General features: G+C 38.3%; 1 protein-coding gene across 2 annotated transcripts in view; it reads right to left on the bottom strand.

Annotated features, from left to right (window-relative positions):
• Positions 1 to 27,488, bottom strand: part of LOC116723678 (plexin-A1-like) — a 279,486-nt gene that overhangs the window by 45,024 nt on the left and 206,974 nt on the right. For both annotated transcript variants that reach the window (XM_032568758.1, XM_032568767.1), the window contains exons 12-18: positions 25,512 to 25,735; positions 19,382 to 19,533; positions 16,971 to 17,091; positions 15,987 to 16,123; positions 13,078 to 13,245; positions 6,723 to 6,816; positions 3,376 to 3,612 (exon numbers count right to left, since the gene is read on the bottom strand). In XM_032568758.1, coding sequence (XP_032424649.1) covers positions 3,376 to 3,612; positions 6,723 to 6,816; positions 13,078 to 13,245; positions 15,987 to 16,123; positions 16,971 to 17,091; positions 19,382 to 19,533; positions 25,512 to 25,735 — 1,133 coding nt within the window. The remainder of the gene's footprint in view (positions 1 to 3,375; positions 3,613 to 6,722; positions 6,817 to 13,077; positions 13,246 to 15,986; positions 16,124 to 16,970; positions 17,092 to 19,381; positions 19,534 to 25,511; positions 25,736 to 27,488) is intronic.

Here is a 27,488-nt window from a genome sequence, read left to right as displayed (position 1 = left end):
GGGGACACAGGAAACGCTCAAGAAACAACAGGATCAAATGGATGTGTTCGCTCCCCGAACCCTCAAAAAAAAAAAAAACTAAACTAAAAATGAGAAATTAATTGCATGGCAGGCGAAGTGCGACCCCCACCCCCCTCTCCTCACCAACTACTGCCACATCCCATCTCTCCAAATTGCATTTTTGTCCATCTCATCAGCGCTTCCACTGGGTAAGCAGTTCCTCCAACAAGCCAACCAGGAGATTTGGCAATTACCGGGAAGCTCTTTGCAAATAAATGATCTTTTAAGAAATAAATTACAACGGTTACGCTGCTTTCAGTCTCTTCATGGAAATAAGCTGCGTAACACACTCTTTATCTATCCTGTTTTATCTTTATAATTCTTTATCTATCGAGGAGATAAACGCATTAAAGAGGGGAATTCAACACAAATGCAGCGCTCTGGACGACTGTGAAATGGCTTCAAAAATAAATACGTTTTAAATTGTTCTATACTGTAATAAATGTCTGTGTACAGAAATTTTTGGTGCTCTAGAAGTTAAATTATTCATGTGCTCACTTGTAGTTTTTGTCAGTTATTTGGGTCATCTAGAACAGTTTACATGAAGGGGCAAAATAGTGGCAGTATGTGAAATCTCCAGAATATAAATATAGTCAAACAAAAACACTTAAAAACTATTTACTGTCAGTATATATTCTAAGAAAAGATAAGTATAAATGTCCTTCATCTCATCTGTCAAAATAAAAAAAACTGTTTACCTTCTTGAACTCTTTGAAAGTGTCGTCTTCTCCCATTTCAAACTGAACATCCCAGAACCTCATTCTCATCACTTTTTCTGCTATATGTTGCATTCATGGGACATCAGGCATTAGGTCTGAGTTGGCCATGTTTTGTAAAGTTTCTGTGTCATCATGGATTTGTTGAGAAATGTTTTGAATGGCTGCCAAGAGTAAGATAACACACAAGGCAACTTCTAAATAACTTGTTCTGTAAATGAAGATCTCGCTTCATTCTGCACACAGATGCAGTTTTAAACAACTCTACTTTTTGACTTACTCTGTGCCGTCATGGGGTTCACATGTTGTCTGTAGAGGTGGGTTACTGGAGTAAAATATTAGAAAAATATATACATTTAAGAGTAGTTTTACTTTTACTTGAATAATAACATGATGAAGTATCACTAGACTGAAGTTCAACTTCTGGTTAATCTTACCATCTGTAGTGTGTGTTCCTGCAGAGTGGGAGCCAAGGGGTGTTTGATGCAGGACTATGACTAAGTTTTTCAGGGACCTAAAATAATATTTGCAATTATATGTTGTTGGTGAATTACTATTTAATTTGAAGGCTTCTGGACAAATAAGTGATTAGTTTTATCAGCATGATTTTAAAGACATAAAATTTGCGGGGAGACAAAGCTGTACTGCAGGGGCAGAAGGGGGCGCTGGGCCTCCTCTGCCCCTTATGTAGGTATTTAGAGAGGGTATTTGGCTACTCATTAACATTGAAGTAATTATGAGTACATTATATTAAACTGTCCCAAACTGTTACAAAAACTAATTTCTGTGTACATTTTGTCCAGAGAAAGAACAGAATTGTTCAGGTATATTTATACATTAAAATGGCTCAGTCAAAGTCTCAAACTGAATCCAGGTAAGCATCTGTGGCAAGAGTCAGAGGTTGAAAATGCCAATCTCCAAACATAGAAACCTGGTACAGCAAAAGGTTTTGCAGCTTTAATCTTTAATGTATGTTGGTCAGTCTAATAAAATACAGAAACGTGTGTAACTTTACCAGAAAGTAGAAAAGTTTGAGGAATAAAAATGCTTTTGTGGATTACTGTACATAAATCCTCCAACACATCCATCTATCTGCTTTAATCCGGCCTTGGCCCAACGTTTCAGGTGAACTCGGAGAGATAATACACAGACCCACACGCTGCTCAAAAATTACCAATTAATTTTTCTTACTCATGTTCATTTCTTGTTAATGAAACTGAAAACCAATATAATCCAAATCTCCCAGAACGCAGACCTGCGTGCTTCCACGCTGCCCTTGTAGCACTACAAATTAATTACACAAATTGAAAAGGCTGCTGTTTAAGAGGCCTGCAGGCTGCAGAGGTGAACTGTATTCAGGGAAGTGGCTGAAGGACACAAGCTGGCCTTGGAAGGTGTGGGCATTTGCTTTCAGCTTCCACTTATGAATTAAAAAGACTTTTTCTTTTCTCTCCCCTAAGGGACCTTGTAAACACACTTAAGAGCTTTTTTTCCCCTCCATCTTGTAAAGAAAGAAAAAAAACATGAGTGTGTGTTTCTGTTTGTTAGTCTAAGTCAGTTTCGCAGTTCGTATTACGGAAAATGTTCAATATATGTGTGATTTTTAAAAGAAAAAATATGTTTTGAAAAACATCCATCGACAGCAGCCGTATAAAGAGACAGGTTTTTTATGTATCAGAATCCTATTAAAAGCAAAAACAGCAAAAATCAAGTTTTAGTCAAGGAAATACTGTCGATCTGGAATGCATGGAAGAATCAAAACAACCCTCCTTTTATGTTTTTGAGAAGGGAATAACATTATAACATGATGTGAAGCTCAAAAAAGCTGATTTTATATAATACTGTCCCTTTAATAGGCCCTTAAAGGCCCATTAATTGGCCTAGTGGAAACTGTCTTGGCTCTCCTGTAGAAGCTAACATGGAAGTTCTTCCATATTTCCAGTCTTGGAGAGACAACCAATCATCTCCAAGAAAAATGAATGCTGTTCTTGGATTGGCACAAGAAAAGTCCCAGTGAATGACTTCATCTTCAGAACTGCTTTGGAAAATTACTTAGACTTACTGTGTTGTCATTGGACAAAAACACGACAGTGAAATTGGAAACAAAATGTTGTTGCTTGGCTACCAGAGTACACAGAAAAAAATTTAAAATCTACATACGCACACATATATACAAGAGTTACTGGTGCAGGTAAAAAATAATAATAAAATAAATCTAGAAATGACAATATTTATATGTAAGATATAAATTCTTCTGTGACATTGTTGTCTCCTTTCATGACAAGGTTATGCAACAACAGAGAGTTTTCAGTCAGAGGCTTCTTCTGAACCACTGTAACACAGACTGCTGCAGGAGATTCTTCCTGCCAACAGTCATCAACATCTACAAAAACCTTTGAAGAAATTTGTATCATACGAGTTATAACAACATTTCATTACTCCTTGGGATTAATAAAATTATTTTATGAGTTTGAACTGTATTGTTCAAATATATTTGGAAAAACCTTTTACCTTGACAGGTCAATGTGAAATCTATGGATAAAATGTCAAGTATCTAGTAATAAAGATCCATGGAAGTGATTTTTGGTGCATTTCTGACCTTCAGTATTAGTGGTGATGTGGGCTTGAGCTCCAGCACGCCGGACGGACTCAGTGGCTCAAAGATGGGGTCGGGGTAGTAGCTGAACGTCTCGTTGACCACCACCAGAGAGTTCACGTTGTCCATGTAGAAGCCGATCTCGTCCGGGCCGGTGCCGGTGTCGGAAAAGCCCAGCTCGGAATCCGCCACCGACGGAGCGAGGCACACCATCACAGAGTTGTTGTACACGGTGCAGTTCTGAGCAAAAATAAGATTCAATTGGAAACTGAAACTGGTTGCGGTTGTAAATATTCAATCTTAGTCTATTTTTAAAACGCTCCAACAACCAATAAAAAGCAAGCAGCCCTGGCCTCTTTAAAAAAACACTTGGAATCAACATGCAAGCTGTAATTTTCTGCTAAAATGAATCTGTTGGGTATAATAACCAATCCTTTTTGTAAGGCAATGCCCTGTGAAACTACGGCGCTGTTGGACCCATTGGAAATGGAAATTGGTTGCAAATTTATAATCAACTGTTAATAACGGACAATGAGCTCTGCTCCCTTGCTTGTACCTGGGAGTATTTACATCATTGCTTTGGAGAATACATGAATACAAGATGTCACGACCAGCCTCACGTCAATATACAATTCAGCTTTGAGGCCTGTGGCTCCTGTTGCTTGTGTGTTGACAAATTTCACCAAACACTTACATTGTGTTTTTTTTTTTTTGTGCTTACACTAAAGAAGCTGTTCTATGTGGCCCTGATTAGAACAGCCGAAGCCCAAGTGATATAAAAGAGCAGAAAGGTTTTGTCAGCTAATCGTTATATTGTCATGGAACGTAGCGAAAAGGGCCGCAGCTGTTTGACAGATGCTGAGAAATGTAAGCGTGATTAGTTGTAAATGACGTTTAACATTGAATAGCATCAGCATTGTCCTTTAAGTGCAAAGTAGCACTTTAACAGAAAGGCTGTGTGGGAAGCGTTGTGGAGGCTGTCTGCATCAATAAGTCCCATCTTCAGCTGCAGGTTGAAGTGCTTCAGAGTTGTTTAAAGTTCATTTCTCAGCCTTGACGACTATTAGCCACAATCATCAAAGTTTCTGTGAAGGTCCTCTATAGATTATCTCTACAGTGCTTTTTAAAAGTTTTCACACTCCTTGAACTTTTTCACATTTTGCTAACATTAAGATGTGAAACTTTTCTTTGTTGCATTGGGATTTAAGAGACTTTGAGTTGTATTCTTCCACTCTCATGTTTTACGTAAATTCTCCTTGGTTTGCAACAGTGATGGCCCTGATGGACAGTTGCTCAGGGCGGCACCAGAACAGGTGGAGGGTGAGATGGAGAGATGTTGCAGGCACCAGATAAACATATACTTATCAATCAATTGGGTTTTGAAAACATTTATTCCTCCCATGCGTGTGCAATGGGCAGCCCCCACAAATCTTTGTCTCTATTCTGCTTATGTAAAAAAAAAACACATTTTTGCAATCGCAATGGAAATGAAATCACACATGAACAAGCTAGTTGATGCAATAAGTTATTAAAAATCATGGCAGTGACAGATTTAAGCAGTTCCAAATTATAGTTGACAAATTTACAGATATACGAATCATTATCCTTCTACCATTTTCTACCAACTTCTTTGTGGTTTTCACCAGTAGTAACATCCGGCTGTTGCTCGCTTGACTCGTGTGATGTGAAAAAATCAGTTTCCATTGCAGTTTTGTGAAATGCATCTACTTTGATATAGCTGAAAAACCGTCTCATCTCAGCGCGAAAACTTTGATCAAAAAACATGAGGGTTTTTGAAATTGCAGTGTTTCCATTAAGCAAAGTTATTTTTGTCATTTCAATTTGTGCAATTCTATGTTTAATAGAAAAGCAGCCCATTTACATGTTCTGTGCGGGACTGAACTACATTTTGACCTGCCCCAAGAATTTAGAAGATTTCCTGTATTTTCATTTGAGCAGAAGGAGGGCCTTGCATCTTAAAAGCACTTATTTTTAGTAGGACAGAACTTCAACACATTGATTAATTGATTAATTAATTACATAGATTTTAGCACAGTAAAAATGTTAACGCATTTAATTGCTTTTTTTTTTTTTTTTTGACATATATAGCTTCTGACCGGAACCTTTGTATTCACCTGTTTCTGGTTGAATCTAATGCAAAGTGAAATAGCAGCTTCTCTCAACCCACTGGGAGTTAATTTTTGCTTAAAAAGCAATCTGATGGGATGCTGGAAAAGAGTATTGTTGTGTTCAAGTTGTGCTAAAAGAAGTTAGCATATCACCAGAGCTACTCAACACTAAAATAGCATCAAAATGCTAAGCATGTAGCAGCAGCACAGACGTCCTCGTCCTCAGCGTTCATAGTCTACATTTCTAAACAGAAACTCAAAGAACTTCCATGAATGATCAGAGGTTTTAAAACATTTGAATGCTGAATAAATATAAAAGCACTTTGCATCAATCAATATCTTTGTTGTTGAACTTATTTGTCTATTTATTCAATAACTTAGCAGCAAAAAAAGTTTTTGAATTTAAAATGCTGGTTATTTTGTCAATATATAATTTTATTTATATTAATTAAAACACAATTAATTACAGACCCTTTAATTAACTCAATAATTTTTTTTTTACCTGAGTTCAGGTTCAGATTAAAGACTAACAGAGTTGATCATGCTATTGCTAGATTAACTTGCCTCTTCACATTAGGAAGTCGCCGACACTTTTAAAAGCTGCTTAATTTTTTTATTATTATTATTATTTTATGTGTACAGCCTAAATAAGAACTGGCATTTTTTATTTATGTTTGCGTAGTGATAGCGATTATACCCTATATGCCTTTCAGAGCAAACCACTGGATGAACAAAGTTTTGAGTCAACAGTTGCTGTCAAGTTTTTATTTTCTAACACACCATTTTTCATGCATTACTTTGGTTCTGGTCCATCACTGTGTACAAACCTTCTTATTCTCCTTCACACATCTCTCAGGGTTGTACGATACACTTGTGCGGCAAAGTGACATTTTCAAACCCTTATGGCCTGAGGTAGTGTTACAGCGCATGTCTGCAGCTGGTTAATAAAGAAGACGTGACATAAGCAGAGCATGACATTGAAGAGGGTTTTTTGCTCCTGCCTGTTTTTCAAACTTGTCTTGGTTATTTTATATAAGCGCGTATCTAGAAAAATGGATTCTATGATGCAATTGCAGCATACTTTGGTGGGTTTGTAATCTATATGTAAGTACATTAATTCACTTGTGTAACTAAATTATGAGCTTGTTATGAGCTAAATTATGAGTTTGTTCATTCAAGGTCGGCTTTGAAAAACATTTGTGTTGCTGATGCCGGACTCACATGAAAAGACTCGGCCTGCCCGTATTTGGCCCTGATCTTCGGTTCTCGGATGGTTGCTAAGTTGGTCCCACTCACTGTCAGTGGGGTTCCACCACTGTGGAAGGAGAAAAACATCAGAAAATGACAAAGAAACCTTGGCCTACAGTTACAGGGAACATCTGCTGAACTATAACTACTTTCATTTCACGATACAGGAGATTGTTTTGTTGCCAGTTGTTCATTAATATGGTTAAAGTCCATTATAAAATTGTGACAAATACAATTTCTAAGCACAAACAGTGGTATGTGACTTTATTTCGAAAAAATTAAATAAAACAGTTTTCTAAAGATCTACGTTCCTGACTTGTATAGTAAAAACATTTTTCTAAACAACAGAAGAGTTTTCATGCAAAAATAAAACTACCAAGTGGCTTTAAAGGCCTTCTAACTTTACTGTGTACCTAAGCATAAATATAAAAGAAAAACAGAAGACTGTGCGTTCTTTGCTGATATAAATAAAGTTTGGGCTCAAAGTAGGTTGCGATATTCAGGATATTGTGCTTAGCATATGAGAAAAGTTAAGGAAAAATGAGATCAGTAGAGAAAGAAGATGTTCTTGAAGAAGGTGAACACTGTAGGACTGTGTGATGTCGACTCTTGTATACACAGCATCAGTTCTGGGTTTCTCCTTTGATGACAACAAGTGCATGATAATTTTAAACGAATGTTTTATTTGTTAAAAGATTCTTTGTGTGAGTCAAACTAGAGAGGATTTTTACTTTCTCACTGAAAAATAGCTCCAATTCACTCAGATGAAATGTTGGTGCATCCAAAAATGATTAATGGACTCAGAGGCAAGATCACAAGGTTCATAGGAAAAGTAAAGACTTTCTCACAGGAGACTCGGCAACTCAAAGGGAGTCTTTTTACTAAACTTAAATTAGATTTATGATGTGTTCTTTAAAGACGTCTCAACCTCTTGACACAGTCTTTGTTTTACAGTGTCGGTTCTAGCCTCTGAGTCAGTTTTCTGCGGAAGGATCACTACTTTTCTCTGCTGCTGGGCTATTTGTGCCACAGTGAAATATAGCTAAGAAGATTTCCTATCATGAGTCTTTCTGCAGGTTTCTCACTCCCTCCTGGGAAATAAGCTTTAGTCTCCATCACATAAAAGCCTGAAATAAAATCTTGAAGAGATCATAAACAAAGGACGGCTTTTGAAAACGTTGAAGCGATAATGGTGCCGTTCAGGACTATTGTCGTCAACAAACTTTGAGAAATAAAGTGGAAGATAGGATTGCACTCAACTCCCACTTCATTATGTGTACCTTGTCAATTGGTTAACTGTAGTGAATCAGCCTATAACATGGTAGCAACTCAATAGATACGAGCATCTCAACATAAAATGAGCATCATAATAAATATTTATGGTACTTTGAAAAAGGCATGTTAGTTAGTGATTTAAGATACATTAGAAACAACTAATTTACTGATGTTTTCATGTACAATCGCCTCTCAGGAACGGTCTAAAAAATGGTCCAGTGAAGTGCCAGCATCGACAATGCCGAGTTCGTACAGGAATAGTTCCCCCGGTTTAAGATGGTACAAAGGCAACATATCAAAAAACCAAAGAACTATCTCTGAATTTGAAGCATCTCTACTTCTGCTCCAACATTCAGACGTTAAGGCCAGAATTTGGAGTAGGCAACAGGAACACACTGATCCACCCTGTTCACAGTGGTGGTGAACAGTGGTGGTGGTCTTGTTCGCAGTGGTGGTGTAATTGGTATTGTAGGGGGTTTCTTGACCCATTTTGGGTCTCTTGAACCTCAGTTAAGCATTATTTTAACACCATAGCTTAACTGAGTATTGTTCATGACCATCCCTTCATGACCACACTGTATATGTACTCTGATGTTTAGTTCCTACTAAAACAGGAACTAAAACAATCCACATCAATAGGCCCTTCTTAAATAAGGTCTTTTTCCCTCAGTTTATTTGTTGATAGTCAGTGGGTAAGAGGCAAAGTAAAACTTGACTGTCTCCCCATTACAGGGCAACAGAGGACAAACAAACTGTCTAAGCATACTCACACCTCCTTAATTAATCTAACATATAGGGTTTTGAATGGTGGACGAAAGTCAGAGTGCCTAGAGAGAAACATGCATGCTTACAAGAAGAACATGCAAACTGCAAAAAGATTCCAGCAAATATTCCAACCCAGGCTTTCTTTTTTCTTCTTTTTGTTTTTTGGACCTACTGGCCTTTATGGAAGAGTAGAGGGACAGGGAGTAGTGTGGAGAGACAGGAGGAAGGCATGCAGCAAATGGCCCAAGACTGGGAATAAAACCCAGGACAACCAAGATGAGGATTACAGCCTTTGAACGTGGTGCACACTCTACCAACTGAGCCACCTAGCACCTCTCAGAACCTTTTACTGCAAGGCAACAAAACTAACAACAGTGAGTCCCACACATAAACACACCATTTTTCAGTTGTTCTTTTCGATGACCACTGTGTCATACTCACTGTGATCTCCAAGGCTTTTTAAATGTGACGGAATGGCATAAAATCTGGAAAACCTTTTTTGCTGTGAAGGCAGCCATGATACTGTTGCTCCTAATACTCTCCAAATAGTTTTAACCTTGTATTTTCCACGGCGTGGTGACTCTCCTCCTGACTCTGCACATCAGCAGCAATGCTACCACCAATGCCAATAAAGCTACCAGCCCTGATCAAAATTCTAAATGACCAAGTTACGCCAATCAAACATATTCCTCCCCCAAGCAAATTCATTATGAAATTCTGCACACATAGCTCTATGTGTTTTACAAGTGATTATCTGAATGGCTGCTAAATGACGGAAATACCAGAACTCCCCGAAGGAGTCATTATCAAGACGATTCCAACAGACATTTCAATTCTGCGGTGGAGCGATGCCAACCACAGAAGCAAACCTTAGTCACCCTTCCACAGTACAAGGACTGAAGAGTACATCACCTTCCCATGCATTACCACTGACTTCTTCAATATGCAGGTCTCTTTTCTTACTCAGCATTAATCTGACACTTATCCCAAATGACTTGGTGCAGAGGCACTAACAGCAGAGGAAATGATTTGAGAGGAAGCAGAGACAGAAGCTCTTAATATCTTGGACTGGGAGTCTGGCAGGCTTACACAAGACATTCATCTCTCACTCTAATCCAACCAGGCTTAGAATAGCTGCAAACGGTAATGCAAGGGTTTGACAGGAGTAAGTGATAAAGGTAGGTACACTGTCTCTCACATTGTAGCTAGATATTAGAATCTAGCCTGACTATTCTTTTAAGCTTCTCAGAGTGTTTCTCTGCTGGCATGCCCTCTATTATTCTTTGCCAAGGAGAACAGCATTTATTCTCTGTTTTTTTAACATATGACTGCTGAAATTTCAACACTCTTGTTGGTTTTAGGTTTCAGCCAGTCTTTACCAATGAGTGGATTTTTTTTGTGAGGGTTGTTCACAGTTAATTTTGGGAAAGCACAATTGTGTCATTTTTGTGTCAAGGATTGTAACAAATCCTACTCTTAAGTTATTGATAAAGTTATTGATACCTGGTTTGTTGACCTGTCAAGAAATTACTATTAAAAATGCAACTACTTCATTGGGGTAATGTGCATTAAGTGATACAGAGATCAACGCAACTACTTTTCAAAGTGGGAAACAAGAAAAGTTTCCATTCACATAAGGTAGAGTTGTGTGAGTCTAAGTAAGTTAGAAAAAGGCTACAAGAAAACAGGTGTTCAGAGTGAGGCCCATTAGTGGCCCTTGGATTGATATTGTGCGGCTCCCCAAGTGGATTTAAAAATCGCTGCAAATCGAACCAGTCCAGCACAGGAGGCTGATGCATATTGATGCTTTTTATTTGTAGTCAGGGTAAAATTATTACCCACATAATTTTCTTACATTGGAAAATGCTAAGTACAACACAAAGTATTTGTCTTTCTATAACCAAATTTTCATAAGTAGAACCATATTAATCCAGATAAGCAGGCATAATGCGCCCAAATCAGCTTCTATCTGATTTTTTAAACTTGTCTACACATAGCAAGTAAATGACCTAAATTCTGTTCTTATTCTGAGAATAAATTTATTCAATTAAATCCAAAAAACATTCCCTGCAAGACATAAAATTGGACAACTTTATTTGCTGGAATTTTTTTTTCTTTTTGACCCGCAACTACTTTTGGTCCACATGACAAAAAGTTTGGAGCCACTTAAACGTCCAAACAGCACCAGTGATAGTGCTGAAGAGGTAGGTCATGTAAAACCAAAAGTGAAATTATACTTTAACCCTACCTACTCCTTCCGCTGCAGTTCTATTATTATAATTGATCAAAAAAAGAAATCCAGGACAGAAACTCTTATTGCTTCAGCATTCCACAACATCAGGGACATTTTCAAGTTCCATTGTTCTGGGAAGAGTTTTGTCCACTTTCAGTTCCAACATGACTGTGCACTACTACATAAAACATACAGAAAGACATAAATTATTGAGTTTGGTGTTGAAGAACTTGATTGTTCTGCTGGGTCCTGACCTCAACTTCATAGATGGTCTCTACCATGAATGTTAATGTCTGACTTCACAAATGAACCTCTGGGCCAAACATTTCCTGAAAGACACATCTACAAATTGTGGAAAGTAATAAAATAGAGTTTTTGTATCTTGATAATTAACATGAATAATTATTGTGTCATAATATACATACATTTATCTTTTATGTCTATTTAATTTTCTCAGGGATAAACCAAATAATTGTATCATAGCTTACAGAAACACTGTGAGCTATGACAGTTAAGAATAATCTTAACTTGACTTAAAAAAAACATGAAAACCTTAAAGAAAAAAAAAACAGTGCATAAGGAAAGTAATTAACAAAAAAGCCAAGGGTTTATTTAGATGAACAGACTTTTAGACTAGATGTTTACTTTACTGCAACAAATGCATCAGAGGAGCTGGCAGGCTGCATGTCTTAAATGCCGAGCTGTCCTCTAGATCCTTTCCGCCCTTCTTCTTTCCTCCTCAGCTTGATGGATATTTGTGCAGAGTCCCTCTGTCCCAGTTGCTCTCCTCTTTGTCTAACTGAGTCTCTTTAGCTTAGGTACATGCTTCAGGGAACAGACAACAAGACAATCAGAATAAACTCCCAGAGATAGCCTGTGAAGCTCTAATGCTGTTAGAGTTCCTCCTTTTTCCCCTCTGCTTTTTATCTCTGCCCTCGCTCCCTATTTTTTTCCTCGTTATTTGCCAACCTTTGAGCTGATACGTTTCGTAGATAGAAATTGTTTTCCCATAATTTCGCTTATGCCTAAAGGAAATAAGACAAATAATACCTTGTAAATTAATATCTTAAATATGAAAGAGCTCATTCTATGGCAAAAACCTTTTATTGGAAAATTTGAGTTTTTGGGAAATTGGTGTGTTTCCATTAAGCAGATTAAAATTCGTAATTCTAATTTGCGCAATATGATCAACGCTAGTAAAGGGTTTGGGTGGTTACGTCCATACAAATCTGCTATTTTTATAGAAATCGTCATTCCGGAGCCTCTTGAAGTAGAACCTTGTTTTTGAGCTGACACACACAAACAAACCCACACCGGCTCACAGTGGGCGGTCAGGGAAAAAACTGAGCCTCATCTGATCCTTGGCCAGATCTACTGGGCTAATAGAGAAGGCTTCGACACTTTTCCCTAACAAGCTCTGCTAGAATGTGCTGATAAGTAACAATAGGGAGGATGAAAGATTTTCAACTTTTCCGAAAGTAGCGAGAAGGAAATGAGCTGTCAAAGAGGTATTAATATCAAAAAAGGTTTTGAAGGATTTTGTAATAAACAAAGAACTAATTGCTTCCACAACCGCTCTTGCTCAACTGTTTCCTTAAAACATTTCTTTTTTTAAAAAAAAGAAAAAAAGAAATCTCCAAAGCCACCATTGGTTTACCTCCATCTAAACATGCTGCCAGTGTTCTCATGCAGCACTTAACCCGACTCAGTTGACTTCCAAAATGTTTTCAACAAACTTCTTCTGACACATACACACACGTGCACACACACAGCATAAAAACAGCCAACAACTTTCCTCACCCTGAACTCCTCCAGGGGTCCTTCTGGACCCCAAATCCAGGTAAAAAGACAACACTTATGCACTGCATTTGGGCACAATTTATGTGCTGGAATTGATTCTCAAAGGAAGATTTATCGCTGTAGCAAATCAAATTATTGCTTCTCAAAATTGTCATTTAAGCTGATCTATTATCAAACTGAATGGGCTCATAATAAGAACTAACTAAAAGTTTGTGGTTGAGCTCAGTGACGTGATGTCGCAGTATCGTGGCTTACCTGGCGATGCTCCAGTCAGGCTCGATTTTCAGAACCGTGGGGTCTTCGGTGTAGTTAAATCTGACCTCTGGGTTCCGGAGCTCGGCGTCATCGATGTCCACCAGGACTGATGAACTGCTTGGTGAAAGTACAGCTGGGGTAATGCACACAATCTCTCGTGCATTTCTCCTGAATCGGGAAGATAAAACAAACCATTAAGGAGGTTATTTTACACTGTCAGCACTCAAGATGAATCCAAGGGGCTGCCCTAAACTCATGTCAAAACAGCCAAGAAACCAATAAGAGTTATAATTTATTCAAAAATGCAAATAAGGCGTAGTGGTATGTCTAAATAATAGTTTGAATTGTTCTGTCGTATTTGTGTCATGGCTTAGAAGCAGATTATTATATCTATAAGAACTTCTACCAACAGAAAAAAAGAACACTTTTTGAAATCGTAAATGATCACTCACTTGTTGTCACCCTATTTGAACGCTAGATGGCAATTGTTAAGAATCGAGTAAAACAAATTTAGTGTTTGGCGAAAACAATGCCTATATCATCCCTCCACAAACTGCTCATTATCAGCATTCAATTTTATGACAAGTGGAGTTGCCGTACTTTATCACCATGACGCCAAAGGAAAAACTCAGTGAGAGTGGTGATCATGTGTATTGAGACTTTTAAAAGTTGAGCTGTCATTTCGGTATGATGGTTCCTGGTTTGCAATGATTGAAACAAAGTGTGAGACAAAGACAGACAAGATACGTTAAAGACAGCAGGGACAACTTAGGGGACATCATACTGTTTGTGGAGCCACTAAAGTGTTTTAAGAAACCCTTCTTAGTCCGCATCTTGATTTTAACATCTGTCTCACAGATGTCTGAATTTTCCCTTGACGTTTATGCCAGTTTGTTTACTTAATTTCTGTCTGCAGTGTGGTCATTTCTCTATGTATTTAAATGACTGAAGCCAGAGGGATTGTAAACAAACAGAACTATTTTCACACTCAATGTTATTGTGTGCCAACTTTTCGTCCTAATGGTTGAGCGTAGTTGTTTTTCTTCCCCGGCGCAAGCTGCACGTTACGACTAGTTACAATCAGATCCACACAGGAACCAGAAACCTCACAGATTTACATGCAATATTAGAAGGCAGTTCTCCTAATCCTGGATAAGATTTTTAGGATATGTTATTACTGGCCTGTCGCAATAAACAATAAATCAATTAATCACGCAATACATTAAAATGAGCTAGATAAGAAAATTAGGGAGATAACATTCACTTGTTTGTTTTCGCCGTGTTCTCTCTCTTTCTACCTAAGAAACTGGATGACAAAAAGCTTCACTCTGGTGCTTCGAGTTACTTCTCCCCTCTCGTTTCCTTAGTAACGGCTCAACACACAGGGAGCTAAAAACGTCAGATTTCCTCCATGGGACAAGATTGCAACAAACGATGAACAATTACAAACTTTACACATGTGCCCGAAATTTCACAAGCAGGAATTACGCTGTTCGCTCAACTGGATGAGGACAAGTGACTTTTGCCTCCACTGTGAAGCAATTGGGTAAAATCAGATGCAATCTTTTATAACATTAGCAAAGTCCACACCTCCAACAAGCAATGGCTTCTCAATAGCCTAGAGTCCAGACATGAAGCAAAATGTAGAACATTTTTACCAGGCTGTGACTCGATCTTGGACAAGAGGAACACAACAGATGTTTGTGGTTCTGTTAACATATTCAGGCCACCAATGGAAAGATGGAAAGAAGTCAAAGTTTTGTTAACTGATGCCTGTACCTGTTATTTTTCTGCTCTTTCCAAGGCATTAACAGAGTTAGTTTATATGCGATCTTAAGTACATCTCAATCCATTTTTGTCCCATAGGCAAAATAACATTTTGAATCGAAGTCTTAAATACAGTCTTCATACGCTACATGATCTAATATGTATTTAGCACAGTTGAGTAGTGGCTGCTTTTCTGGGTCACAATTTCACGGGAGCAGTATGTGTGTAATCTATAAGGATGCCTTAAAGTGTATACGCGCACTTTGATGTAGTGTTGCAGACATTACCACGTCTCTGTACACGATGGCGGCTGCAGAGGGAAGACGAATGTGTGTGTGAAATCAAAAAACAGGATGGAGAGTCTTCAACATCGGTCTGTAACCATAGCAACTCCATTCAGAAGAAAAAAGCCAGAGAGGGAAAGAAAAAGATGAAAAAAAAAAAAAAAAAATTGTCCCAGCAATCTTCACAAGATGCCACAAACACAGTGCCACGGTTAGGGTGTGACAGATAAAGACAGAGTTGAGGTGAGGGAACAGTTGTTGTGAAGTAGAGTCTGTGGGATTACTGCGAGGAGGCTGCCGCACAGAAGTGGCTGCTGTGACATCAAAGCGAGCATACGCTGGCTTCAATAGAGATTAGCTACGGGAGGCTAATCCATGAATTTGACATGCAAGCAACTGTGGTTATAGTTTGGATTTCTTTTTTTTTTCTTTGCTCTTCTTCCTCCATCCAGTAGATTAAGGGGAAAGCTTGTGTGAGTTTGTACAAAGAGATGCGGTGTGTCGAGAGAGCAACAAGCACACACACACACTCAGTCGAAAAAATGTCGTCTCACACACACGCACAAAACAAAATAGAGCCTAACCTCACACACTGATTACATGCTTAGATGTCTTTGTAACATTTTTATGATAATAACATGTTAGAGGTACACATGAACAAATCTTCAAACGGTGAAACATTATGCAAATATGGTGTTTGGCATATTCTCTGTATCATCTACAGATCATTCAGTTTTAGTGAATCAGACGGAAATTACTTCAGGTCATTTTTAAAATAATATAGGGATAATAATTTTTTTTTAATGAATTTCAATTAAAGAAAACATTAAGTAAAAGAAAGACAAACGTGTGTCTGACCTCTTAAAATGGCAGGGTTGTGGTCCGATGCTGACAGAAACGGAGCTGCCTGCGTTGAGATAGCTTCCCTCAATGGTGACCCGGGTCCCGCCCGAAATGGGTCCCTGAGACGGCTGGATACGAGTGAAGTACGGAGTCTGGATGAAAGGAAAACCAGAAAACTGATGCGTGGCCGATCAGTATGAAAGTATTTCAACGCCAAAAGTAAGAAATACATTTGTTTCATTCAGACAGATTCTCGCTTTAACAATGTTTTGTATCTCATCATAACCAAGGTTTTCAAAGTTTTGCAGTTTTTGAATTGTTTTCATTTTCATTAGTTATGACTTTAGATTTTTTTTAAGTTATATTTTAGCCTAGGGTTAGGTTTTTTAAAAAAAAGCTTAGTTTCAGTTGTAATTTCAGTCTTTTCTTGGAATACATGTCACAGACAGAACAGGATATATGAAAATTTAAGGCAAATGAATGATTTGCTTAATTTTAGTTAGTTTTGTAAATGCTCTATACAGTTTGAGTCAGTTTCTCTCTCAAGTCGTTTTTATTTTTATTCCAAGTAACAAAAATGTTTTGTTTCATTGTAGTTTTCGTTCTTTCATTGGTTTTTGTTAACGATAATAACCTTGGTTATAACGGGATACAGAACTTGTTCAAATTAATTTTATGTCATAAACACATGGAAGTCATTTTGAACCACTGTAATGTGCCCTTAATACATTCTTCTATTTTAATCAAGGATTTAAAACATTAAATCATTTTAATATCATATATGATTTAAATCTTAAAGCTTTTTTAAAAAAAAAACCTAACCCTAGTATAAATATAGGATTAAATATATGACTGAATCATTAAACCATCATAATGAGAAACTTGAAGTCCATTTCAGCTGCACTTTTATGAGCAGAGTTGAGCAGAAAGTTTTAATCCAGTTCAGAAATATTTCTGAACAAATAACATCCCAAACGCTCCGTGGAATAATTTTCTTACCACAAAAGTGAATGGCCTTGGTGACAGAGCTCTGTAGTCATTGACGCAGGCTCTCACACACACCTCCACCTGAGCTTCTTGAACCCGGTAGCCAGTGGCATCGTTCAGAAGACAAACAATTCTGCAGAAAGACAAAGTTAGGTAACATTTAATAGTTGCTTCGAAACGTCAAAGTAACAACATTCAAGCTAAAGGACTGACTGTTACACCCACAGCGGGGGTTGCAGTGCAGCAAGGACCCCATAAGATTGGATCCTAATCTGAATCTAAGCGATGCTGGAAGAATGGAAAAGAGCAATGCATGAACCACACGTGAAAGCAGTTCCAAGGCGACAAGAATAATGCGCAGAATAACGGATGCGTGTGAGATATTTGAATTGAGATGCCCTCTATCTCAACATGCATCATTTCCCGACTAACTGCACTTCAGGGAGATTGTTTGATCTGCGTGAACTCAATTCCTCAGCCGTGTAGGACCCTGCAGAGGAGTAAATGTCAGGACAGAAGGATGAGAAAAATAAAAAGCAAGGAGCAAAGGCAGTGAGTAACAGGAGAAACACAAACCCGGGCCACTTTTCAACACGGTTCCAGAGTGAGGCGGCGAGTGTGACGGGAAAATGTTTTACGTGTTTCTGGAGTTTAATTTGATGCGGTGACTACAGTTTGCATTTCTAAAAACAAACAAAAAAACTTTTATCTATTAAACTCTCGACACATTACAACCACAAACTTGAGTTTATGTTGTTGCGAATTCATTTGAATGTTCAACAGAAGTACAGCATGAATTTTAACAGGAAGAAAATAAAGATGCACAGTTTTCAATAATGTTTTGAAAATAAAGATCTGAAAAGTGTGGCCTGCACTTTTACTCAGTATTCCTGGAACCAGCCTAACAATATGAATAGTCTTTATTCTAAAGCATTGATGTCAACATTATTGTTAGTGTTGTCATCCTGCTGGAAGGTGGAGGTTCCTGTATTTTTTTTTAAAGCATCCCCACAGCATGATGCTGCCACCACCATGTCTCACCATGGAGGCAGTGTCCGGTGTCAGCTTTTATCCACACATAGCATTTTGATGTACAACATGATATGAAAAATTTTGCATAATCTATCAAAAGCTTAAATATAGACACGTGTTGAGTCCCCTGAATGCCTCGAGGCTGTTTTGAACTAATTTCTCTCAACACTGAATTGAACTGAAATGAGAAGCAATCCTTTGTCTTCATGATGCTGTTTGTGCGCAACAACAAGATCCTGAAACAAACCTTCACAGAAAACTGGATTTTCACACAGCTGAATATGAACACATTAAATTCCCTGGGTGAAAAGAGTTTGTCAAATGTTTTAGCCATTTCTTTAAAGGTATTTTGAAAAATTTGTGTCCCTTTTCTTTCAGATCTATACAAGATAGAAATAACGCACATTCCGGTCAGTGGTTTTGATGTGAAATAAGGTGAAAACATATTCAATGGTACAAATATTTTGTGAGATAGTGTACCTGTACCTGTTTTTTTTGTTGTTTTGTTTTTACAACTGTTAATACGATTTTAATTAATTGGTAGTCACAGGTTAAAAACTGTGCACATAATTATCACTGTGATCTGCTCTGGCCATTTTATGTACACCAAGAGGTGTCCAAAACTTTTGCCATAGTGGCCAAAAGTGCTAAGCACTCGAGGATCATAAAAATCAGACTTCTTTAGCAGAAGAAAATTTAGAAATAAAGGTGCAATATTTTAATCTAGTGAACAAAGTTATCTGATTGTTGAAGAAATGGAATCTCTAAGTCATATGCAACCAAAAAAGCTTTATGCAAAGAAAGTTATACCAGTCCTTATTTTTTGGGGTTATTTTTTGCTTTTGTCCAAAAAAAAAATCTCGTAGCTTAGCAACAAGAACTGGTCATGGTTCACTCTTTCTCCCAGCTGTATTTAGCTAAGTTTAATGGATAGATGTTGTCAAAGTCTGATTTTGAGTAAAAGTCATTGAATGGTTGGGGACATATACTCTATTAAATGAAAGTGAAAGCAAAAAAAGTGATCAATAATAGAAAAATACTTAACTAAATTACATAGTTTTACACTTCATTGAGGATTTTGATTATTATTTCAAACAGTCTCTAACTGCAGAAACCAGGCAGTCCAAATCTATATCATCCTTTAACTGTAATCAGGAGACGCACAAAATCATTTCAAGGGCTGTAAATAGCCATCGAATTACTGGATATTGTTTAACCTAATGTATTTGCTAAAAAAGTGGAGAAGAAATATTTTTGGGTATCTTTGGATTCATCAGGACTGTGTGACAAATATAGCTGAGTATCATCATCATAGGAGAGTAAATTTTATCATATAGACTGATGATTCCCTTTCAGTGACATCCAAGCACACTTGAGATTCTCTGACTTGCCTCTCAGCGCTGACATACTCCTGTTCGATGGGCACGCAGGGCACCTTTCCCAAGACCACTCCCATCTGGATGTCTCGGAACTGTAGGCCCAGGTTCTCCCCCCAGATCGTCAACCTGGTGCCCCCTTGACGAGGTCCGGTTTCCGGGAACAACTAGATCAACAGAGAGGTATGACAGAGACACGAAAAAGAATGAAGGAGGAGGTTATGGTAGGGATGCACCGATCCATTTCTTTCCACTTCTCATTACGATATATATATCTAAGGTTTGGTATCGGGTATTGGTATTTGGTATTAGGGGTTTAGCAGCCAATGTAAAAGAAATAACAAAGAGACTGAAAGTGACAACAACAACAGGTTGACTATCTTGGTCAAACATGTAAAAAAATAAACTGGAACAAACTTTCTTTCAAATGGTTCAGAAAGAGCATTTAGGAATTCTAAAAATAATATAAAATACATAATAAAACATGACACCGCTTCGAGCAGAATGTGTAGAATTAGACTGAATAGATATGAGCTTATGCATTGGGAATATTATGACCAATACCTAATCTAGAAATTTTGTCAATACTGTGACTGATGCACATATTAATATCGGATCAGTGCAGCTTTAGTTATGGAGGAATTGAATGAACGTTTTGAACAGTTCTTTTCCACTCAACCAAACAAAACTGGCAAAGCATCAGATACTGTAGGTACACACTGCTTTTAATGAAGAAAAATCACCTTTTTAACATAAAAAAAAAAAACAAAAACAAGGCGGAGCAGAAAGTGCAAAATAAAATAAAAAAGGGTTCCGCAACACACAGAATCAAACTCCCGTCATCACGGTTTGATTGAAACTTATTACTGCGCCTTGGCTTCATCGACAGGACTGTGGTGGCATGGCGCTCAGTTGCATCGACGGACCATAATGTGATTTATCTAGCCAGATTATGGTGCGTAACGGGGACAGGTGTGGTGTGACAAAACAAATATGTTGACTGATGAACGGCGCTTGTCACGAACACGCACAAACACACAGGTTCTGCAAGAACCTGCGTGCACAAGCCCAACCCCTAACTAGCATTATGAGGTAATTATATATAATCGTCCCACTGCCCTGTTCTGCTGCCATACTTGGCTGAGCAGGCTCTGCAACGAGCAGCATGGAATCTTTTTTAGACCCCGAGAAAACCAACCCACAGAGCTGGAGAACCGTGGACTGGTTTCAGTAGTTGTTTCTCCAAAACAGAAACTTGTGAAGATTTGAGCAGAAATAGCCAGCTGAGACCCAAAATTAGAAAAAGCGAGTCATGCAATGTTGGCTCTTCAACAAACCATCTGCAGCAGCTGGAGGTTAATTGCCTTGTTTAGAAGCAAAAGGCAAGTTCTTTACAGAGGGAGTGAAATTATTTAATCAGTTTTCAACCTAAGGTAAAATTTAAATATTGTATATATATACAGTATATATATATATATATATATATGTGTGTATAGCCTATATATATATATAGGCTATACATATAAAAATGTATAGCCTCAGATATCCAAAAGTACAGAGTAGAATTAGGGCCACTAAAGAAAATTAAAATATCTTTTTTCAACAGAAAAAATTAAAATAAAAAAAAGTCATAATTCTGACATTTTTCTTTGAATTATGATTTTTGATCTCAACAAATTAAAGTCAGAATTTTGTATTTAAAGTCAATTGTAGAAACAAATGTCTGAATTCTGAAAGTAAAAAAAAAAATTTTTATTTTGTACAACAGTATGACTAAAATAAAGGTAAAATTTATGTTTGTTTACAAAACACCCTATTGGCATCTATTGGCAGAAGATGTAAAACAATAAATAAATAAAAATCATACAGTAGAATAACCTTAAATTAAAAATGTTGGAAAAATGCCTTTATTTAAAGAAAACCTTTGTTTTAACATGAAAATGAATACCATGTTCAAATCCTGGAACGTAATGAGAGAAGGATTTTTATCTGCTTTTTTCAGTCTTTTCAACATAGCATATTATATATTTATATATATATGTGTATGTATGTATGTAAGTGGAAATAAATATAAATGTATATTTATATATGTATAACATTTCTGTCTGGTCTGGCTATTGGCTTTCTGGGGATACTACTGATGTAAACGAGAGAATAATCTCATGTTTCAACAAACTTCTAGTTTATAGCATTAGTTCCCTTTCAAATCAGGCTATAATCACATAAAAAGAAGAGAAACACCACATATAGATACACAGGCCTTTAAAAATGAATATGAACAGCCTGTTATTGAGTGAATTTTATAAGAGCTGAAAAACCTCACTGTAAAAGCTTCTCTCTTGAGAAGAGAAGAAAAGAAAACATTACCTTTGGCAGCATGCAGGAGTCAATAGAGGTAGAGAATGGACAGATAAAGTGTGTATGTTAAATACGCCTAGCAATGACTGAATAATGATGATAATGATCAGGGTACAAAAAATGGATTCTTTCCATGAAAAACAAACAAAAAACCACAGAGAATGGAGGGAACTAAGCGAACATACCAAGGTTCAGGCAAGGGGAATCGTGGTGGAAAATTCTGCCCCAGTATTTGGAAGCTGACTCACTTTGGAACCTCAGGCGCCAGCAGAGCCTCAGCACTCCGGTTCCACAAACACAATAGCTGGTAAACACTGACCAGAGCGAGTAGCCATCAAGCTCCAGGGTGCAAATATGGACAACAGATGTCAGGGTGTGGAAATGGGGGCTCCAGAAGGGTTTGTAAGGGAGACACTGTGACACCACAAAACACAACATCAGCTAGCCACTGAGCCCTGGGACACATAAACACTGGCAGCGCCTCAGACAGGCAGGCAACACAGAAAGAGAAATAGCCACCACGCTTTTAAAGGGATTTCCACCATTATCTGAGAGTGGCCACAGAGAGGAGGAACACGAGTGTTTGGAAGATACAGAAGCTATAGTACAGCGTTTCCCAATTCCGGTCCTCAGGCCCCCCTGCTCTGCATGTTTTAGATGTGCCTCTATTCCAGAGCAGCTGATTCAAATGATTGCATGACCATCAAGTGCTGCAGAAACCTGTTGATCACCAATATATTCAATCCAGGTGTGTAGCAGAAGGGAAACACCTAAAACATGCAGGGCAGGGGGGCCTGAGGACCGGAATTGGGAAAAGCTGCTATAGTAGATTCCATATTTACTCTATCTACTGTACTGTAGGTCATCCAAATCTGGGTTTGTCTCCCTTCACAATCACATTCATAAGAGAGAGAGAGCTAGTGTATGACATTCAAACCAACTTTTCTGCAAAACAAATCTTTAAGTTTTGTTGTACCACAATTATAATCTGACTTCATTGAGTCAAATAAAAAAAAGAGAACAGCTAGGCTAGCATTAGCCTATGCATGGTTGTAATGAACAACAAGAAGGGTGTTGCAAACTGGACTGAAGGTTTTTCTACAGTCCAGTTTTTTCTTTTCAGCACAACAAGATACAGAAGACTTATGGTGGTTGCTGTGAACTCTTAGTCTTATCTCATTAAAGTAGTTTGACCAAAACTTCACTTAAACAACATAGGTTAACTGAGTAATCATATCAAATTTAGCCTGGACTGAGATTATCCATAATTTAGTCCAGTAAATGGGTAACTTATTATACACTATGTTTATACAAATTAGACAATGAAAAGTTGTGATGTTGAAGTCATGAAGAAGAGTGCTACAGAGGGAATCACCCACAGACATGTGATGGTCAGTAAAGTTTTTCTCATTTCGACTTCTTTTTGTGTTCTTCTATAAATCCATACTGAAAGTCATAACAGGGACAAAGACATGGAGGAAAATAATCCACAAACAAAAAGAAAGAAAAAAAGACTTCAATAAACCTGAGTTCCAGGAGTGTTGCACAAAAACACACATGAAAGACAGTTAAAATAAAAAAATAAAAAATTGAATCAAACCCAAACAAAGTTTTTCATGAGGCTGCCTCCAGAGGAGCAGTTTGATGTAACCGCGTGTAATCTGTGCCAAGGGCAGGCACAAGGTCCCAACTAATATGAGTGTTATAATAGCAGCACATTAAAATAGAGCAGCTTTCATTCTGGGTTCAGGACACGTAGGTTTTTTGTGACCACAGGGACTTCAACAAAGGGAGCTGATGCAACGTCCTTTCAAGATTCCCAAGCCTTGGATCTCCACAGGTGACATTACAATCTTCATGAGCCGACAAGACGAAGATGTGGTGCTCAGAAACAGACGGGAAGCTTTTCTTTGCAGTGGATTTTGGATTTTCAGAAGTGGAGCCATTGTGGACAGAATTGTGTATTTTACCAGTAGCTGGTTGATGGCTTTTGAGAGATCTTCCAAATGGTCAATGACAGTAAGCGTACAGCCAAAGTGGCTACGACAATGAAGTCAATGTTTTGTGGCATGAACATTCCAAAACCCTCTAGAGGATTTGTGGAAAGATCGCAGAGGGCATCAGGGAGTGAGAGAGGAGACCTACAAACCTGACTCAGAATGGGTCAGAACTCCAGCAAACTATTGTGAGAAGGTTTAAGAAGGAAACCCAAAATGCTTGACCCAAGTTGTACAGATCAAAGGCAATGCTAACAACTACTGAAGTACTGGGGACATGTATGTAAACTTCTGATTTTGAAGACATTATTAAATAAATCTCAGACTTATTCTCCCACTTATTATTGGTGCATTTAGCAGATAGAAATAATTTTGGTAATTCTAACTGACCCTGGTGGCGCAGGGGGTTAGCACGCCCCACGTTTGGAGGCCTTAGTCCTCGACGCGGACGTCGCGGGTTCGACTCCCGGTCCCGACGACCTTTGCCGCATGTCTTCCCCCCTCTCCTTCCCTGTTTCCTGTCTGCCCACTGTGGAAAAAATACGAGCCACTAGCGCCGTAAAAACTCTTCGGAGAAAAAAATGGAAAAAAAAAAAAATTCTAACTGACCAAAAGCAAGAGAAGACAGTGAAAAAAAAGGTGCATGTCTTTTTTTTTTTATCATTGTATGAAAACTTCTGGTTTCAACTCTTTTCAATGGGGGACCAAAGTGGCAACATTTGTTACACTTTCAGTTGGTGTGGTTCACTTCACACTGCATTGGGTCAAACCAACCAAACCTGAGCATGAAGACCTCTGAAGAAGATGCAGAGCTCAACTTCCTCCTTCATGAGATGTAAACAGAAATGAAGTGACATCAGATTTTAGGTGTTGTAGAATTTTTCTTTTGTCTTTGGCTAAAGATAATGAGCCATTTCACCCATTAGAGCTGCATTTGCACATTTGTTTAGGTTGTATTTACCTATAATGCCCTGCGCTATAGTCTGCTTCCTGTTCGGGTCTGCTTGGTGTTCACATATACATTCAAACCACATCAGAGTTCACCCCAACCAAACCGAAACTGAGGTTTGTAGGGGGAGCAGAGCTTCTTCTTTTTATACCAGAACACAGTTATATTTACATTTCCCAAATTAACTGGACTTTCTAGGCAAATGAACTAGAGTTTGATTAAAGCAGACCAAAAAGAAGCACTAGATTCAGGGTGACGTGAATGCCTACCCAGATGCACTTCTATGTTTATCTGTGAGAATGGTGAGCAATGTGATGTTTTTGCCACAAGTTATTTTGTATGCAGACCCAGTTCTGTTTTGGTCTCCTCTGATCCAGGCACCTTCTTCCACATGTCTAAGTGAACCAGAGTTCGCTTTTTTGGTCTGAGTCAGAGTTCACATTGATACATCCCCAAACGAACCGGACATTCTAGGCAAGAAGAAGAGTTTGATTCAAGAAGAATAAACAGGACTGGTGTGAATGCACCCCAGGTGTTCATCAGGAAACGCCGCCGGTGGCAGCAGTGTTTTGCAAATATTGCAAATAATACGCATCACACAGCATTGAATTAGCACATGATATGAATGAATGGCATTTTAGAAAGACTACCTAAATTGATATTGTGCTGAAGCACGAGTCACTCATACTACTGTTAATAATTCACACCTAGACATGAAACAACCCCCACCATCCTCTTGAATGCTCATATACATAAGGAGACTTGACAAATTACAGTGAGTGGCTTCATCTTCCTCGAATGCAGCCATGAGAAGCATATGCAAATACCCACACTTCCTCACCTTGGTGATCTTGGGGTGAGTGCAACGGCTGTTTCCAGATGTGGCATGCATCCACCCTCCACCTTCGGCCAGCTGCAGCGGCACGTTGGAGTTCCCTCCGCCCGTACACTCCTGCCGCAGGGAGCACTTCTTATCTTGGACACACCAACCGCATTCAAACCTGGGGTCAGCCTTCAGGCACATCCCACAGCTGTCCCGTAACGCCCTACACTTGTACAAGTGGGCTGCATAAGAGAGACACAGAAAAAAACGACTGAAATGTAGCATCTGTACAGAATGAAAGCTTTAAAACAGGAGACGTCACAGGAGTTAGTTTGAAACAGGTTTAAAGAAGCTTAGGGAATTTTCTGAGCTTCCGTTGTTATACCAACCAGTCTGTGCTACATTTAGCTAATATAGCCTAGCTCTGATATACCTTTACATTAATGAGAGAATTTATTTGCACAGGTTATCTGCTGTTTAAAGACAGATTGCCTCTCAAAAATAGCAAACTGTCTCAATGTGCACTAAACTTTGATGATAAATGGCACACACTATATTTATATAGAACAATTTAAAGGGCCAATGAAGCCTTTTTAGGTCTATTTTCAAGAAGATGAAATTATGTTTTGAACATTTTGATAAACTCAAAACGTATTAATTTGCAATTAAGTTGCAAAAAAGTGTAAACATATGTTTAGTTGATTATTACCACTCTGAGGCTAAAACAAGAAGTAAGTTCTGTTTCTACTGATAAAAAAAATCACGTTAAAAAAGAAGAGTCACCTGGAGGAATACCAGTGAAATTAATTCAACAGGTAATGTCTGCTAATGCCAATGGGATTGATGATTAGTTACATTCAAAAAAGTGAAATTAAATTAGAAACTGCGCCAACACGGCAGACTGGAGAAAAGTCATTAAAAGTACAAAATGAATGAATAAACAGATAATAAATAAAATAAACCTCTAGCACCTTAGGAGCCGAGTGGGAGATGAAAGGAAGCCGGGAAGAGGAGGACAAATTTTAGCTCCACTTGTTAACAAAACAGCAACCAGGATTGTTATGAATTCAAATGTGATGCGACTCCCTCCGAGGCCCAGAGAATCAGAGTAGATGGAGCCAGAAAAAGTAAGAAGAAAAGCCAGACAGAGAGACCTCAGATGAGGAGTGAGTAGTCAGCAGGGCAAAGCGTGGAGAGAGACACATGCAAACAAGCAGCAAAAACTACCAGTGGATGCTTAGGATTTCTGATTTATGTATAATCTGCTAATTGGAATCATAATTATCTCAGTTAACGCAACATTGCCAGCACCTGCAGGCAGAGTTTTTTTCCTTCAGCATCACAGCAGATAAAAAGATCTGAGGTTAAGATGAAAAAAAAACAAAAAACGAATCTCCATCCTCCTCATTCAGCAGACGTACGGCGGTCGGACTTCAAAGCGGGCTTCTCCCGTATCCATCTGCCTGCCTCGGCCCTCAGCTTGGCCCTAATCTGATTAGCTACGGCTCGGCTTAAAAGTAGTGCGACACTAATTAATCTGGACCAAATGAATGATTTAATTTACATTAACATCTCCACTTTACACCGGGGCAAAGCCGGGCTGGCTCTGAGCGGCTCTGCCCCGAAACGGATAACGCAGCTCTGATTCGGGAGGAAAAAAGAGACGAGGATGGAGTGAGGAGGGATTAACAGAGGATGGAGAGAGGAGGAGGAGAACAGAGGAAAGGCTCTTTATGAGATTTGTATGAGTGAGTACAATTTCATAAAGCATATTTTCAAAGATTATTAAACTTTTAACATTAATTACTGCATTGAATTTCAATCATCACAATGGGGAAAATGTGAAGGTTTAGAAAGAGAAATAATCTCTTCTAATCTCCTGTTTAACTCCTCAGAACTCACCGGTGTGAACCCATATCATTGCAAAATATCAGTTGTGTGTTGTAGCAAAGCCGAGGGATTATGTTAGGAAGAATCATAACGGAGGAAATATGT

The sequence above is a fragment of the Xiphophorus hellerii genome, chromosome 1 (assembly GCF_003331165.1).
Source record: "Xiphophorus hellerii strain 12219 chromosome 1, Xiphophorus_hellerii-4.1, whole genome shotgun sequence".
NCBI lineage: Eukaryota > Metazoa > Chordata > Actinopteri > Cyprinodontiformes > Poeciliidae > Xiphophorus > Xiphophorus hellerii.
This window is presented reverse-complemented; position numbering and strand designations above follow the sequence as displayed.